Source organism: Pongo abelii, chromosome 23, assembly GCF_028885655.2.
Source record: "Pongo abelii isolate AG06213 chromosome 23, NHGRI_mPonAbe1-v2.0_pri, whole genome shotgun sequence".
In the NCBI taxonomy this organism is placed as follows: domain Eukaryota; kingdom Metazoa; phylum Chordata; class Mammalia; order Primates; family Hominidae; genus Pongo; species Pongo abelii.
Genome location: NC_085929.1, coordinates 44,489,508 through 44,506,635, shown reverse-complemented (window position 1 = coordinate 44,506,635; position 17,128 = coordinate 44,489,508). Strand labels below are relative to the sequence as shown.

The window sequence follows — 17,128 nt, the reverse complement described above, 5'->3', positions numbered from 1 at the left end:
TCTTTCTCTCTCTCTCCCCCCTCCCCCTCTCCTTTCTTTCTCTCTCTCCCCACTCCCACTCTCCTCTCTCTCTTTCTCTCTCTCTCCCTGCTAAGAAAGTGGGAACAATGGAGAGTGTTAGGACAGCTGGCATTCCAGAGGGGTCCGTCTGAGCTCAGGGACTGAAGCCTCAGATGGGAACTTCTCCCCAGCCCTGCTGTGCCTCACACTGCAGCGAGGCCACTCACTCTTAACTGGCTCAGCTAGAACTCACTGCCTTGCAAGCTCACCCAGCACTCAGCAGAGGGGAGTTTGCAAAGAATTCAAGAGACAGGTATCTGAAGAGGAGGAGGTGGGCTGAGGGTGACACCGTGCTGCCTGCAGTCAGAGGCCTGTCCTTCAGTATGTGTGGATAGGCCCTGTGTTGCTAGATCCCCCCACTTGCCACCTCCCCCAGCACACACACAGCAGCCCACACCAGGATCTAGCCAAGCCTTCACAGCAGCTGCCCGTGTCCAAGTCTAGACCAAGGATGTCAGACAGTCTACTCCTTAAGCGCCTACTCCCTAAGAGCTCTTTCCTCAGCAGAAGTCCAAACTGCACCCAGAGGCCAGGACCACTCCACCTCACAAGCACACAACTCCAAGGACAGGGGAAATCTCTTTGCCATCTTGCTCCACTGATGAACAACTCCGATGGTTGGAAGTTCTTCTTCATACGCAGCTCATAACAGTTTATATCCAGCTGCCATTTACTAAGTGCTCCACCAAGGGTTTTATGTCATTCGGGCCAGTGAAGGGGTAGGTCCGATCGTTATCTCAATTTTCCAGATGGGGAAACTGAAGTTTGAGAGGTTGATGCTAAGAAGTGCTGGTGCCAGAATCTGAACCCAGCTCTGACTCCAAGGCTTGCATTTTTAACCATCATCCCCTCCACATGCCTGTGGTTTGCAGACCCTACTTCTGCTTTGTATCTGGAGCAATGCGTCTTCCACTGCTCCAGACTGGGCATCCTCAGCTCCCTTCCTTCCATCTGTGGTCTCCAGCCCCTAGTCAGGACTGGGGGAGAGGCAGGGCACCAAGAACTAGCCCAGTCCCCAGGGTGGCCAAAATCCCTCCATCTAGGACCTGCATTGTGGAAGCTCTTCAAGCAACCTCCCCAAAACTGCTGGTTCCCGTGAAGCTGGATGGTAACCGAAACCCCTGATCTTTTAGACAATATCCATTGCAAAGTCATATCCAAATTGTATGTATGCTGTTTTTGTTTTGTTTTAGATAAGAGCAGGACTTTACACTGATCTTTAACAGATCTCACCTTGTTGGGTTTGACCCATTTCCCCACCTGTATTAAACTTTTTAGAACTTAGCTCTCCTTTAGAGCTTTATGTATCTGCAAACTTGAATAGCCTCATTCAAGTCACTAATAAAAGTTGAAATGAAGAGGGACACCTGCGTACAGCACTAAACGCCTCTCTCCACTGTCAGTTCTATTATCTCCACTCTTTTTTTTTTTTTTTTTTTTTAGATGGAGTCTTGCTCTGTTGCCAGGCTGGAGTGCAATGTTGCAATCTTGGCTCCCTGCAACTTCTGTCTCCTGGGTTCAAGCGATTCCCCTGCCTCAGCCTCCCAAGTAGCTGGGACTACAGGCGTGCACCACCACGCCCGGCTAATTTTTTTTTTTTAAGTAGAGATGGGGTATCACCATGTTGGCCAGGATGGTCTCAATCTCCTGACCTCATGATCCGCTTGCCTCGGCCTCCCAAAGTGCTGGGATTACAGGCATGAGCTACCGCACCTGGCCTATTATCTCCACTTTTTTTTTGAGATGGAGTCTCCCTCTGTCGCCCAGGCTGGAGTGCAGTAGCAGGATCTTGGCTCACTGCTAGCTCCGCCTCCCGGGTTCATGCCATTCTCCTGCCTCAGCCTCCCGAGTAGCTGGGACCACAGGCGCCCACCACCACACCCGGCTAATTTTTTGTATTTTTTAGTAGAGACGGGGTTTCACTGTGTTAGCCAGGATGGTCTCGATTTCCTGACCTCGTGATCCGCCCACCTCAGCCTCCCAAAGTGCTGGGATTACAGGTGTGAGCCACCGCACCCGGCTGTTATCTCCACTCTTAAGGAGGCTGTCTAATCAGTTCTAAAACTGTCTAATTACATCACCAGGAAGCACACGCTTCTCTGTCACAGTGGGACGGAGGCTGCCGATGCCTTGTCAAAATCAAGATTCACTGATCTCTGGCATTCCCTCAACCTACTGGACCAGTAACCATCAGAAAAAAAAACTTATTTGGCAATATTGGTTCTTAGACACCCTATGCTAGCGTCCGATCTCCTCTTTATTATATAAGCACTTTTAAACATGGAGGGACCTATTCTAGAATTTTGTCATGGATCAATCAGTACTAACCTTATGTATTTATAATTTTTACAACCCACCCTTTCCCCTTCATGGAAAGGCAGGACTTTTGTCCATTTGTGGTCTGTTCACTACTCCTGCTCGCAGTGGGATGAGGGATATGGAGCTGGCACGGTGGGGAGCAGGGGGCACATCCGGAAGATGACACTATCACCTCCAAGACCCCACATCTCATGAGATTGAGTGGGAAATCACTGAGGATGTGGAAGGAGGGGAAATGACCCCAGAGAAGTCAGAAGACCTGGGTTGTGTGCAACCCTTAGACCAAAGGTTCCAAGTGTGCATAGGCCTCAGGAAGGCAGGAGCTCCACTTGTTAAAAAAGGGTCAGGTGTTTCTGGAAATGACTCAAGAGACTATGCCCAAACCCTAAGAAAACAGAACCAATAGTGGTGACTGGTGACATTTTATTCAAGAGAAGTCAAAAGCCAGGCCCAGACAGCTGAATAGCAGGGGACTCCCCAAAAGAGGAGAATGGGAAGAGGAAGACAGGAGGAAAAACACCCCTCCTGTCCCATTTCCCTTGCGCTCTATCCCCTAAGGGTTAACCCCCAACTCCCCTCCTCCCCAGCCCAAACCCCATCTCCCTTTAATCACATTTGATACTGAGCAGCCCAGCAGGGAACAAAGAGACCATTTAGAGAAATGGGGCCGAGAAAGTGACCCCCGTACTCTGGGGCGGCTGCCTGGATGCCAGCACAAAGGCGGCATTTCAGAGCTGAAATTTCAGCACCCAACTTGATTAAAGGATTCCACAGGCTTGGAGGAGGGTGGATGGGTGTGTGAAGTCCGCTGCTCCCTGAATTAACCCTTCTCCAGGGCAGCAGACACCCCTCCCACCAGTGCAGATGCTCACCATTCACTCCCCACACCCCATCCCAGGGCCAGGCTGTACCCAGGCCTGGAGGCCCTGCCTCCTGCAGAGGTTAGGGAAGCCCAGCTCCTCCTCTTGGAAGGGGAGCTGGCAGTGGAATGGAGGTTAAGGCTGGCATATTCAGGGAGCCAGTTTTCCCTCTATCCCTGTTCATGTCAATATACACCCTCCCCCGACCCCCTCTAGGAGGGAGGAGCCAGTGTGACTGGTCTTACCTCAGGTTGGGTAAGCAGGGTGGAGAAAGGAAGAGGACCCATTAGAACCTCAGGCAGAGGAAGGCGGAGCTCCAGCTCTGACTTAATGTAACACCTGGAACCCAGGAGCACCACCACCCCAGCACCATCTCCCCAAGGCCTCAGAGGATCACCAGCCCCAAACAGGAGGGAAAGGATATCTTATAGGGGCTGGGAAGAAGGCATGGGTGTGGCACACCAAAGAGGTGGGCCACAGAGGAAAGTGTGTGGGCAGCGTCCTGAGAAGGAGTGGGGACAGAGCTGTGGGGGCAGGGGCAGGGGTAGGCAGGTGCTCTGTCCTTGCTCCAGCTGCTGACTTGCCCAGCAGGGCTCTGCCTGGGGAGGGTGGGAGATCAGCACACCCCCACGCTTCCTGCTGGGGCACTGCTCCTGAAAGGGGATCCGAGCCCACGATAAGAGGCTCGAAGCAGGTCCTTAGGAAACAATGGGTGGCTTGATGAGACCTGCTCTGTGATACTCCTGAGAAGGGAGAAGCCCCTGCAGCCAGTCCCCACTGGAAAGGAAATTGGGGGTTTCCGTGGCAACCAGCTCCCTGGGCACAAAGACTCGTCTGTCTGCTTGGAAGGCAGCTGAGGTGTCTCCCCTGCAGCAGCCTTTGCTCTGGGGAACAGGGAGATGGAGGGAAGGATGTGGGGGATCCAAAGGGGCTAACGGCCCCTGGTGCTTCTTAAGGAGCTGACAGTCACAGGGCCACTGGAATAGGTGCATGCTCCAGGCAGCATGGCAGTAACAGGGAAGCAACAGGTGGTGACATTGCAGATAAGCAGAGGGGAAGGGGGTTGGAAAGTTGAATATTTTATTATTTACACATATAAAGTAAGAATGAAAATTGGGCATGGGGCAAGGGCAGGAAGATGACTCCAGCTCAGTCGGTGATGATGAGCTCGTCCACCCCCCAGTCTTCATAGCTCCCATCTGGCAGGTAACGGCGAATGATGATGGGGATCTTTCGGGCCCTGTGGCAGGGGAGAAGTCACAGGTACATGAGGGCTGGTGACCCCAGCTCTGCCGCAGAAGGAACAGATTGTGTGCAAAACACAAGGAAAGAGAAGTCTTAGGAGCAGCCTCTTGGGGCTGATGAGTGTACTTTGTAAGAAAGCAATTACAAGAAAAAGAAAGTTTTTATATCAGACAAGAGGGGGAAGAATGACAGAATATTGGTAAGGCCTCCTGCAGGAGGAACAGGGAAATGCCAACAGTCAGAAGAGGTCCCTGTCTCATCAGTGCCCTCCCACTTTCCCTGCCTCCTCTTCTCTCTTCCTCCTGCCTCCTGGTGAGCTGTTCCTAAGGATCTGCAGGAATAAGCATCAACTTCTCCAGCCAGGGAAGTGGAAGCAAAGGGTGCAACACAGAGCCCGACAGATGCCTCCCAGAGATTTGGAGAAGTGAACCATGATTTGAGTGACTTACTTGAGTTCCTTCATGGCAATGAGCAGAGGATCTGTCTCCCCCTCCAGCTCCACCATCACAGGGGCACACATCCTGTAGGGATAGGGACAGGTGTTAGGGAGAAGGGCCCAACAGGCAGTGAGGGTGGAACGGCATCCTGGTTCCCACCTAGAAACGTCATCTTCTAGGTAGGCAGGCACAGTAGGGAGTGGTGTGTAGGGGCACTGCCAGAGATCTTCCCTGGCGGAGGCCTATCACAGACTCTGGAGCCCAGCGGCCACAGCAGAATGTCCTGGTGGAAAGGGAGACATGTGCAAAGGCACATCATTCTAACTGCCCCAACCCCAGAGCCTGGCCTCAGTGCCCAGTGCACCTCATTTCAATTTCTATTTTCTCTCTCTCTTTATTTTTTGGAGACAAGGTTTCACTCCCATTGCCCAGACTGGAGTGCAATGGCGAGATCTGGGCTCACTGCAACCTCCACTTCCCAGGCTCAAGCAATTCTCCTGCTGCCTCCCAAGCAGCTGGGACTACAGGCATACATCACCAGCTATGCTAATTTTTTGTATTTTTTGTATAGATGGGTGAAATTAACATTTCACCATGTTGCCCAGGCTGGTCTCAAACTCCTGGGCTCAAGCAATCCGCCTGCCTCAGCCTTCCAAATTGCTGGGATGAAAGGCATGAGCCACCACGCCTGGCCTCATTTCCATTCTCTATAGCCACAACACCTCAGTAGAGGCCCTGCCCTTCCTGCCCAGCCCTCCCCACCCTTCACCTGAAGCCAGCAGTCAGGGGGCTCATCTGCTTACAATACTGCCATGACTCCCCTTGGCTATCAGGCCAGAGTGCAGTCTGGTCCCTGTTCGCCTTCCTAGCACAGTCCCGTGCTACTTTCCTGTATTTACCCCACATTCCAGCCATACCAAACTATTTCTGGTTCCCTAGACGCGCCATGTTGTTTCCCTTTTGTGTGCTCTTACAAGCTCTTCCTCTCCCTAAAAGCCTGCGAGAGGTTCGGATGTCTCCACCCTGGAAATCGTGTGCTGACTCTTCAGTACCTGGACTCATTTTGCATATACTTTTCTTGGCACCAATCTCATTGAACTGTAACTACTTGTTTGGAAAGTTTCCACATTAGACCATGAGCTCCTGGTGGCCCAGAACCACATGTGTTTCACCACGGAGGCCCAGCCCCCAGCACAACACTTGGCCCACAGTGGAGACTCTACCACCAAGCAAAGGGATGCCAATTCTAGGCCCATCTCCTCTAGGAAGCCACCCTTGATGATTCCAGCTCAGGTTCACACTAACATATCCAGAATTAACAGGAGAGCATGCTAAAAAATACAGGTTCCTGGGTCCTTCCCCAGACCCCCTGAATAGAATCTCTAGTGAATCGGCCTGAGAGCCTGCATTTGCAAAACTGCCCAGATTCTGATAATCAGCTAGTCTGAGAGCTACCAGCTTAATAATTTTATTACTAAATATTTCGATTTATATTACTCCCAAAAGCCTGAAGATTTCCCAAGGGCAGAGATGAAGTATTTAACTTTCCCTATATCCTCTCTCAATAAGTATTTAAACTTTCCCAAAATATAAAGCTTTAAAGAATGTGGCAAAATACTTTTCCTGATCTGCATATGCCTGCTTTCTTTCAAAATATAAATAATTCAAGGGCATTCACTCATTCAGCACCTATTATGCACATGGAATGTGCAAGAATGTGTCCTTAAATTAATTTTTCTTGCACCATGGCTTCTACAAATAAACACATCAACCATCCAGTTAAGAAGTAGATGTGACAAACATCATCAGCCACCAGGTGGTGCTAATGAACCAGACCGACACTCCATCCAAAACCTCCCCAAGAAACAGTTGTTCTGGCCAGGTGCAGTGGCTCACGCCTGTAATCCCAGCACTTTGGGAGGCTGAGACAGGCAAATCACCTGAGGTCAGGAGTTTGAGACCAGCCTGGTCAACATGGTGAAACCTCGTCTCTACTAAAAATACAAAAAATTAGCCGGGCATGGTGGCACATGCCTGTAGTCCCAGGTACTTGGCAGGCTGAGGCACGAGAATCGCTTGAACCAGGAGGTGAAGGTTGCAGTGAGCCGAGATGGCACCACTGTACTCCAGCCTAGGTGACAGAATGAGACTCCATCTGCACCTACCAAGTGCAGAGTCCCATTATGGCTGTACAAGAGCTTACAGCAGGCAAGGAGCCACCAGATGGTGTCATAGCCCTTAAGTGGAAAGAGCACTAAAGACTGGAATGACCTGGACCAAGCTTTGCTCCCCAAGAAGAACAGGACACTTGGCTGGGCACAGTGGCTCACGCCTGTAATCCCAGCACTTTGGGAGGCCAAGGCAGGTGGATCACCTGAGGTCACGAGTTCGAGACCAGCCTGACCAACATGGTGAAACACAGTCTCTATTAAAAATACAAAATACTAGCCAGCCATGGTGGCGTGTGCCTGTAATCCCAGCTACTCAGGAGGCTGAGGCTGGAGAATTCCTTGAACCCAGGAGGCAGAGGTTGCAGTCAGCCAAGATCATGCCATTGCACTCCAGCCTGGGCAACAAGAGCAAAACTCCATCTCAAAAAAAAAAAAAAAGAAAGAAAGAAAGAAAAGAAAAACAGGACACTTGGATTTATGAGTGGCCTGGATGCTGGACGTCGGCCTCAAAACCTTTGAGTACTTCACACTGCCCACCAAATGAACTCCAATCTTCTGAACTTGTCACTCACAGGACCAGTGTCATCTTTTCCAGCCTTAGGCCCCAAGCTGCTTATGATCCCTCACCAGAAATCCACAACTGCGTGCCTCCACCTGGACCTTTCCTTGGGCTGTTTCTGGCACCTGGAGTACCCACAAAACCAACTCTCTTTACCTCTCCCCACTAGAATTCTAATCCCTTCACAAGGCTTTCCCAGTCACCTCTGCAATAACACCTCTCTTTGTACCTTTCATAAAGCACCACTCGCATCTGCCTTGGGTTGTGGGTACCTGTGCAGAGGTCTATCTCCCCCACCAGAAAACACCTGGAGGACTGGGGATTATGTCTTTTTTTTTTTTTTTTTAATTTTACAGAGTCTCACTCTGTCACCCAGGCTGGATTAGTGGCGCGATCTTGGCTCACTGCAACCTCCGCCTCCCAAGTTCAAGCGATTCTCCTGCCTCAGCCTCCCGAGTAGCTGGGATTATAGGCGCGTGCCACCACACCCGGCTAATTTTTGTATTTTTAGTAGAGACAGGGTTTCACCATGTTGGCCAGGCTGGTCTCGAACTCCTGACCTCAGGTGATCCGCTCGCCTTGGCCTCCCACAGTGCTCGGATTCCAGGCGTGAGTCACCGCGCCCGGCTGGGACTACATTTTTAATCATCTCAGCATCCTATCAAGTGCTAATGCAGTATCTTTCTTCAGTGCTGAAAGACTGTTTAACTTGCAAATAAGCAGTCTATTTGTTTTAAAAATAACTTATGAATTCTTCTTTCTACTGGGCCACTTTTAGCCTATATCAGTGTGCCCCATAGAATGCTCTGCAATGACGGAAATGTCCTATCCCCCTGTGCTATCCTTTATGGTAACCAGTAGCCACATGTGGCTACTGAACACACTTGAAATGTGGCTAGCTGTAATCCCAGCACTTTAGAGGCTGAAGCAGGGGGATCACTGGAAGCCAGGAGTCTTTTTGTGAAACCCTGTCTCTACAAAAAAATTGAGACATTAGTCAGGTGTGGTGGCATTAGCCTGTAGTCCTAGCTACCTGGGAGGCTGAAGTGGGAAGATCACTTAAGCCTAGAAGTTTTGAGGTTGCAGTGAGCTATGATAGCACCACTGCACTCCAGCCTGGGCGATAGAGCCGAACTGTCTCTAAAAGAATAAAAGAAAAGGCTGGGCGTGGTGGCTCATGCCTGTAATCCCAGTACTTTGGAAGGCTGAGGCAGGAGGATCACTTGAGATCAGGAGTTCAAGACCAGCCTGGCCAACGAACATGGTGAAACCCCGTCCCTACTAAAAATACAAAAATTAGCCAGGCGTGGTGGTGGGTGCCTGTAATCCCAGCTACCCGGGAAGCTCAAGTGGGAGAATCACTTGAACCTGGGAGGCAGAGGATGCAGTGAGCCGAGATCATGCCACTGCACTCCAGCCTGGGTGACAGAGTGAGACTCCTTCTCAAAAAAAATTAAATAGGCCGGGCGCAGTGGCTCACGCCTGTAATCCCAGCACTTTGGGAGGCCGAGGCGGGCAGATCACAAGGTCAGGAGATCGAAACCATCCTGGCTAACACGGTGAAACCCCGTCTCTACTAAAACTATAAAAAATTAGCCGGGCGTGGTGGCGGGTGCCTGTGGTCCCAGCTACTCGGGAGGCTGAGGCAGGAGAATGGCGTGAACCCGGGAGGCAGAGCTTGCAGTGAGCCAAGATCGTGCCACTGCACTCCAGCCTAGGTGACAGAGCAAGACTCCGTCTCAAAAATAAATAAATAAATAAAATAAATAAATAAATAAATGAAAAAGAAGTGTGGCTGGCTAGTGAGACAGAAACTGAATTTCGAATTTTATTTAATTGTACTTAATGTAAATGGACATATACAGTTCGTGGCTACCATAATTGATGGTGCAGGCCCAGAGGATCCTGACATTGGTGGCATATTGGGTATGGCTATCACACTGGGTGTGGCTCTAATGCCATGCATAAGAGCAAGGAGTGCAACCAGGCTGAGAAGAGGTCCGCTGCTGAGGAATGGGGGAGAACAATGTTGCCCACCCATAAAACCCTTTATTGAAGTAGACATGATAGTCATCTTTACCCCTACAGGACTAGTGAAGACAACAGCCAAGTGCTGCTTGAACACTAAGGAGGAGAATGTACAGACAGCATTTGCTGCCCCTGTAAGCACACAGAGTCCACAAATCTGGCCCCAGCTTTCCTTCGTTTTTTTTTTTGTTGTTGTTGTTTTTTTGAGATGGAGTCTCTGTCGCTCAGGCTGGTGTGCAGTAGTGCGATCACAGTTCACTGCAGCCTCAACCTCCTGGCCTCAGGCGATCCTCCCACGTCAGCCTCCCAAGTAGCTGGGACTACAGGCGCATGCCACCACACTTTTGTATTTTTTGTAGAGATGGGGTTTTACCATGTTGCCCAGGCTGATTTTGAACTTCTGGGCTCAAGCAATCCACCTGCCTCATCCTCCCAAAGTGCTGGGATTACAGGTGTGAGCCAGGGCACCCAGCTGCTTTTCTCTCTAGGCTAATTTCCATTATTCCCTACTTGAACTACCCCCCACTCCTCCAGATACCCACCATTTCCCACATCAGCCTATAGGGAGTTTGGGGTAGGGGCTGCTGTTCTCAGTCTCATGCTTCCCTCATGCTTCCCCACAGTACCATTAGAGTACCCCACTGAGGCAGGAGAATGGCGTGAACCCAGGAGGCAGCACTTGCAGTGAGCAGAGATCACACCACTGCACTCCAGGCTGGGTGATAGAGCGAGACTCCATCTCAAAAAAAAAAAAAAAAAAAAAAAAAAAGAAAAAATACAAAAATTAGCCAGGTGTGGTGGCGGATGCCTGCAGTCCCAGCTACGTGGGAGGCTGAGGCAGGAGAATCGCTTGAACCCGGGAGGCAGGGGTTGTATTGAGCTGAGATTGGGCCAGTGCACTCCAGCATGGGAGACAGAATGAGACTCTGTCTCAAAAAAAAGAAAAGAAAATTGCTTGAGCCCAGGAGTCTGAGGCTGCAATGGGCTATGATCAGGCCCCTGTGCTCCAGCATGGGCAACAGAGTAAGATCTTCACTCGGAAAATAAAACAACAAAGAACCACCATGGCTGGGCGCGGTGGCTCTCACCTGCAATCCCAACACTTTGGGAGGCAGAGGCAGGTGGATCACTTGAAGCTAGGCGTTCGAGACTAGCCTAGGCAACATGGCGAGACCCCGTCTCTATTAAAAACACAACAATTAGTTAGGCATGGTGGCACATGCCTGTAATTCCAGCTACCTGGGAGGCTGAGGCATGAGAATCACTTGAACCTGGGAGGCAGAGGTTGCAGTGAGCTGAGATTGTGCCATTGCACTCCAGCCTAGGTGACTCAGTGAGACTCTATCTCAAAAAAAAAAAAAAAAAAAACACACTGTACACATTGGCTCTGAATTCACCTTCTTTGCTGCACTGATCTGACAGGCAACCATCTAGTTCTGGTTTTTTTTTTATCATTTTTCTCCCATACTGTTACTTGACTTCTCAGATGTTCATGTCCTAGTTCTCCTATTAGATCACAAGCTCCCTGAGGGCAGGGGACTAGTACAATGCCTGGTACGCAGGGACGGCACCACTTTGGAATGTGAGAGCAAACAGTCTGTTTTCAGGTGCCAGGCTGGGCAAGATCAGCGGTACAAGAGCTTACTGTGGCCTGACAGATGGAGAAGACAGTGAAGGGGCAATGACTCACGCAATCTGGAGCGCTCGGGTGCCCAGCACGCGGGCTCGCTCGTACTTGGTCATGTATGGTGTGGTGATTCGCTTCTGGTTGGCCTGCGGTCGCTCCCCAGAGGGGAGGATCTCGACATTCTCCTGGCCTTCCTGGACACCAAGACGAAAAAGAGGGAAAGTCTCAGGTGGCATTTTTGGGTTACAGGGAGGGTGATAATGACAACAATCACAATCCTCGCTACGGCCACCATTAATGCTTACTGCATGCCAGGGGACCGCATGACTGCTTCCTAACAACTCATGTAATCCTTACAATAACCTTATGAGGCAGGGATTACAGTTCTCATTTCAGAGGCTTGGAAAGTCAGCTAACCTGACCAAGCCTCAGACCTGGTAATGGAGGTCTGAGATTCCAGAGCTAACTGCCTCATCCTGAAGAGAGCAGAGGGCCTGGAGATGGGGTGGTATCAGAATGTTGGTCCCGTAAAAGAGGTCCCGGCATAAAAAAATTACCCTAAGCAGGAAGCTAGGAATAGTCTCCCCATCTTTCAGATAGAGGAGCTGAGCCAATGGGTCAAGTGGCTAGAAAAGTCAAGGTGAAGGCAGGAATATTTAACAACTACTTACTAAGCATTTGTCCTGAGCCAGATATTATTAACAGATGCTGAGAAAGAAAGCTAGGAATTTCTGCTCTCAATTAATGGTCTATAGGGGAGACAAGAGTAAACACAGCAGGTGCTATGAAGGGTGCAACAGAGTTCCCAAGGAGGTGGGGACACCTCACTCACACTGGGGGTTAGGAAAACTCCAGGGATGAGACTTGAGCTCGCCTAGAAGGATGAGCAGGAGCTGTCAAACCAATGAGGAAGGAGGCAACATGCAAAGGCAAAGAGGAGAAAGAGGTTTGGACAACTAGTTGTGGGCAATAATTAGAACAAAACGTGCGTAGAGGATTGTAGGCAGGAGAATAAATTCTGTGGTATATAAAGAATTAAGTAAACAGGCCAGGCGCGGTGGCTCACACCTGTAATCCCAGCACTTGGGGAGGCCAAGGCGGGCGGATCACAAGGCAGGAGATCGAGACCATCCTGGCTAACACGGTGAAACTCCGTCTCTACTAAAAACACACACACACACACACACAAAAAAAATTAGCCGGGCGTGGTGGTGGGCGCCTGTAGTCCCAGCTACTCAGAAGGCTGAGGCAAGAGAATGGCATGAACCCGGGAGGCGGAGCTTGCAGTAAGCCAACATCGCGCCACTGCACTCCAGCCTGGGCAACAGAGCAAGACCCCGTCTCAAAAAAAAAAAAAAAAGGTTGACTCTGAGCTGGGCATGGTGGTGCAGAACCTGCAGTCCCAGCTACTCAGGAGGCTGAACTGGAAGGATCACTTGAGCCCAGGAGCTCAAGGCTGTAGTGCGCTATGACCACACCTGAAAATAGCCATTGTACTCTAGCCTAGACAACGTAGCAAGACACCGCTTCTTAATTTAAAACAAGAAAACAAACAACAACAACAACAACAACAAAACCAGAAAGGATCACTCTGGATACTCTGTTGAGAATATTCTGCAGGGGGCAGTGGCGGAAGCAGAGAGGCCATTTAGGAAAGCCAGTAGTAACTGAGCATGTGGGCAAGTAAGAAAGGGCGCTGAAAGGAGAAGAGCACACAGAGCAGAGTCTGGAGTGAGACTGAAGCAGGAAAACCAGCCACACAATTCCTGCAGGAATGTGGCTGAAAAGCAGTAAGATCTAAGCCAGGTTAAGGCACCAGGAGTAGAAAAATGCAGACAGGGCTGAAGTACATCTAGGAGACACAGTCTACATGACGGGGATGGGAAGGGGACCAGAAGGATGGAGAAGGACGCATCTGACTCAAGTGAAAATGTATCTTAAAGTGCCATGCAGAGAGAAAGAAGTCTCCATGTCTCTCCAGAACATAACTGCATTTTTCCCCTCATCAGTCACACAGGACAGAAAGCCCTACTTTCCTCTTGAGGCTGGCAACCTATCCACCTAGTTGCTCAAGCCAGAAACCTGAGAGTCGTCCTTGTCATCACTCACTTTCTCAGCCCCATAACCAACCCACCAAAATAACTCTTTCATCTGCCTTCTCATCACCTGCGCTACCAGCACCTATGTCCAAGCCACAGGCCTCTCACCTTTCACTCTTGCCCTTCCCCAGTTCACTCCTTACTCGAGGTAGGAATGTACTTTCTAAAATGTAACCTGGACCGTGCCCTGGCTCAAAATTTGTCAGTAGCTTCCCATTGCCTTTAGGCTACAAACTACTGCCTCATCTGAGCCCTGCTTACCTCTTCCCTTTGCTCCGTAAGTAATCCCACCCTGCAGAAAGCACCTGGCATATAATAAACATTCAACACGTTTGCCGAATGAAGGAAGGCACCGTTTAACTTGTCAGTGAACTAGCTGCCCCAGAAGCCACAGGCTGTGGACCACATGGACAAAAGCTTTCAGGCCCACCCTGCAGGGCTGTTCTGCTATGCAAGACTGGAACACAGCTCACTCTAACTGGGAATGCTTATGGCAGGGGCCTTGACCACAAATAGAAGGCAGACACATTCAGCTAATCATCACCTGCCAGACAATTTGGCAGCTTGGGCTGCAGAGGTGGGAGCCTGAGGCTGAATACTGACCTCTTCGGCATTCTCCAAGTCATCTAGCCCTTCATCCTCCTCCACATCATCAAAGTCGTCACCATCAAAACTGTACAGGAAGAAGAGATCAGTTACTTAGAGCATCACTTACAAGAATCAAAGAGGGGCCGGGCATGGTGGGTCACACTTGTAATCCTAGTACTTTCGAAGACCGAAGTGGGTGGATCACTTGAGGCCAGGAATTCGAGACCAGCCTGGCCAGCATGGCAAAACCCCGTCTCTACTAAAAATACAAAAACTAGCTGGGCATGGTGGCACATGTCTGTAATACCAGCTACTTGGGGGGCCGAGTCACAAGAATTGCTTGAACCCAGGAGGTGGAGGTTGCAGTGAGCCAAGATTGCACCGCTGCACTCCAGCATCGGTAACAGAACAAGTACCTGTCTCAAAATAAATAAAATAAGAAAAATAAAAAAATAAAAATCAGAGGCCGGGCATGGTGGCTTTGTATTGTGGCTCTGGGATTAAGTCTGTAATCCCAGCACTTTGGGAGGCCAAGGCGGGTGGAGTTCAAGGCCAGCCTGACTAACATGGTGAAACCCCATCTCTACTAAAAATACAAAATTAGCCAGGAGTGGTGGTGGCACATGCCTATAATCCCAGCTACTTGGGAGGCTGAGGCAGGAGAATCACTTGAACCCAGGAGGCGGAGGTTGTGGTGAGCTGAGATCACGCCATTGCACTCCAGTCTGGGCAACAAGAGTGAAACTCCGTCTCAAAAAACCCCCCCCAAAAAAAAAACAGAAAAAAAAAAAAAAAAATCAAAGAGGGCAGAGATCTGTGTCTCGCCCAGTATGTAGGAAGCACTCAATAAATATCTACTTAATAAGTAAATCAGCTGGGTGCAGTGGCTCACATCTGTAATCCCAGCACTTTGAGAGGCCGAGGTGGGTGCATCACTTGAAGTCAGGAGTTCGAGACCAGCCTGGCCAACCTGGAGAAATCTCCTCTCTGCTAAAAATACAAAAAAATTAGCCGGGTGTGGTGGTGGGCGCCTGTAATCCCAGCTACTCAGGAGGCTGAGGCACGAGAATTGCTTAAACCTGAGAGGCGGAGGGTGCACTGAGCAGAGGTCACCCCACTGCACTCCAGCCTGGGTGACACAGCGAGACTCCTTCTCAAAAAAAAAAAAAAAAAAAAAAATAATAATAATAATAATAATAAGTAAATCCGACTTTTGTTCCATTTTACCCCTTCAATTTTTCCCCATCTGCCCCAAATGTTGCTAGGACTCATTCATCATCACTGTTTCCCTCTCTACTGGATCATTCCCATCAGCATTTTTTTTTTTTTTTGAGACAAAGTCTCGCTCTGTTGTCCAGGATGGAGTACAATGGCACGATCTTGGCTCACTGCAACCTCCACCTCCCAGGTTCAAGCAATTGTCCTGTCTCAGCCTCCCGAGTAGCTGGGATTATAGGCACATGCCACCATGCCCAGCTAATTTTTGTATTTTTAGTAAAGATGGGGTTCACCATTTTGACCAGGCTGGTCTCGAACTCCTGACCTCAGGTGATCCACCCTCCTCGGCCTCCCAAAGTGCTGGGATTAGAGGTGTGAGCCACAGCACCCAGCCCCATCAGCATTTCAACATGTGCTTTTCCTCATCTAAAAAAAAAAAACAACCCATTTCTCTTCGCTCTCCCCCTATAGCCCTAATTCCATGGTGCCCTTTGAAGCAAAAATGTGTGAAAGAGCTGTCCACCCTCATTGTCTTCCTCTCTTCCCATTTTGTTATAATCTCACTCCAAAAAGCCTTTCAGCCCAACAGCTCCATCAAAACCACTTTCCAAGCTCATTAATGATCTCCATGTTGCTAAATCCAATGGCCAACTCTCCTTCTCATTTAGCCTGATCTATCAGCTGGCACATTAGGCCACTTGCTCTCCTCACCTGACTCCAAGGACACCTCACTCTCTTGGTGTTCCCCCACCTCCCCGGCTTCTCTTTTCCCCCAAGCACTCAATGCCCAAATGCCCTAATGCTCAGCCACGGATCATCTCCTCTTCTGGGAATGCGGTAGCAATCCCACGTTTCTTATTTTTATCTTCAGACTAGCTCTCTTTGCACCCACACATCCAACAGGTAATTTTTTGGCTCTATCTTTAAAATAGTAATATATCCAGAATTCAAAACCAGTTCTCACCACCTCTACAAGCAGGCCGGGCACGGTGGCTCACGCCTGTAATCCCAGCACTTTAGGAGGCCGAGGCGGGTGGATCACAAGGTCAGGAGTTCGAGGCCAGTCTGGCCAACATGGTGAAACCCCGTCTCTACTAAAACTACAAACAATTAGCCAGGCGTGGTGGTGCACGCCCATAATCCCAGCTAGTCGGGAGGCTGAGGCAGAAGAATCCCTTGAACCCGGGAGGCGGAGGCTGCAGTGAGCCGAGATCGGGCCACTGCACTCCAGCCTGGGCGACAGAGCGAGACTCCGTCTCAAAAAAAAAAAAAAAAAAAAAAAAAATTACTGCAACGGACCGTCCCAGACTTTTATTTAATGCCACCCGGTGGAGCTGGCCCAGACCCTCCTCTGGAGTACTCCTATACTACATACTTCTAGAACTGGGGAAGCTCACGCGACCACCGTTACCTGCTTGCTGCTTACTTATGGGCCTGTGCCCCCTTTTCTAGAAAGTGAGCACGTGGAGAGGCAGGGACGATTGTTCATTCACTTCAATATTCCCACTGCATGACACAGAGCCCGGCTCGCTGGAACATTTGCTGAAGGACACCTTTTCTACGGATCCCCTCTGGACCCTCGAGCCTGGGCCCTCCTGTGCCTCCAGCCGGGGCTATGCTCCTGGGTCCCCACCCTTCCCTTCCTCGGCTCCGCCGCCCCCCTCAGGACCCCAGTCCCCTCAGACATTGCCCCTAGACGCCAGGCTCCTCAGCCGACCCACGCCTTGCCTCACCCGCCCCTTCCGAGGTTGCCGCAAAGGCCATTCCACTCTCGCACTCACTTGTCCTCGTTGTCTGACATGACACCCTCGCCTCAGCGACCCCGCTGCGCCCCGCTCCCGCGCGGAGACCCGCAAACAGCGCCACCACGACTCGCGCGGCGCCTCGCTTATCTTGCGCCTGCGCCGTAACCCAGGG

General features: G+C 50.3%; 1 protein-coding gene across 1 annotated transcript; it reads right to left on the bottom strand.

Moving 5' to 3' along the window:
- Positions 1–2,785: 2,785 nt before the first annotated feature.
- Positions 2,786–17,089, bottom strand: POLR2F (RNA polymerase II, I and III subunit F; the record flags this gene model as incomplete). The annotated part of the gene is given in 5 exon segments (NM_001134154.1): positions 2,786–4,479; positions 4,934–5,005; positions 11,370–11,500; positions 14,009–14,078; positions 16,993–17,089. Coding segments are annotated over 5 exon segments (384 nt in total). The 3' UTR covers positions 2,786–4,388.
- Positions 17,090–17,128: the final 39 nt, after the last annotated feature.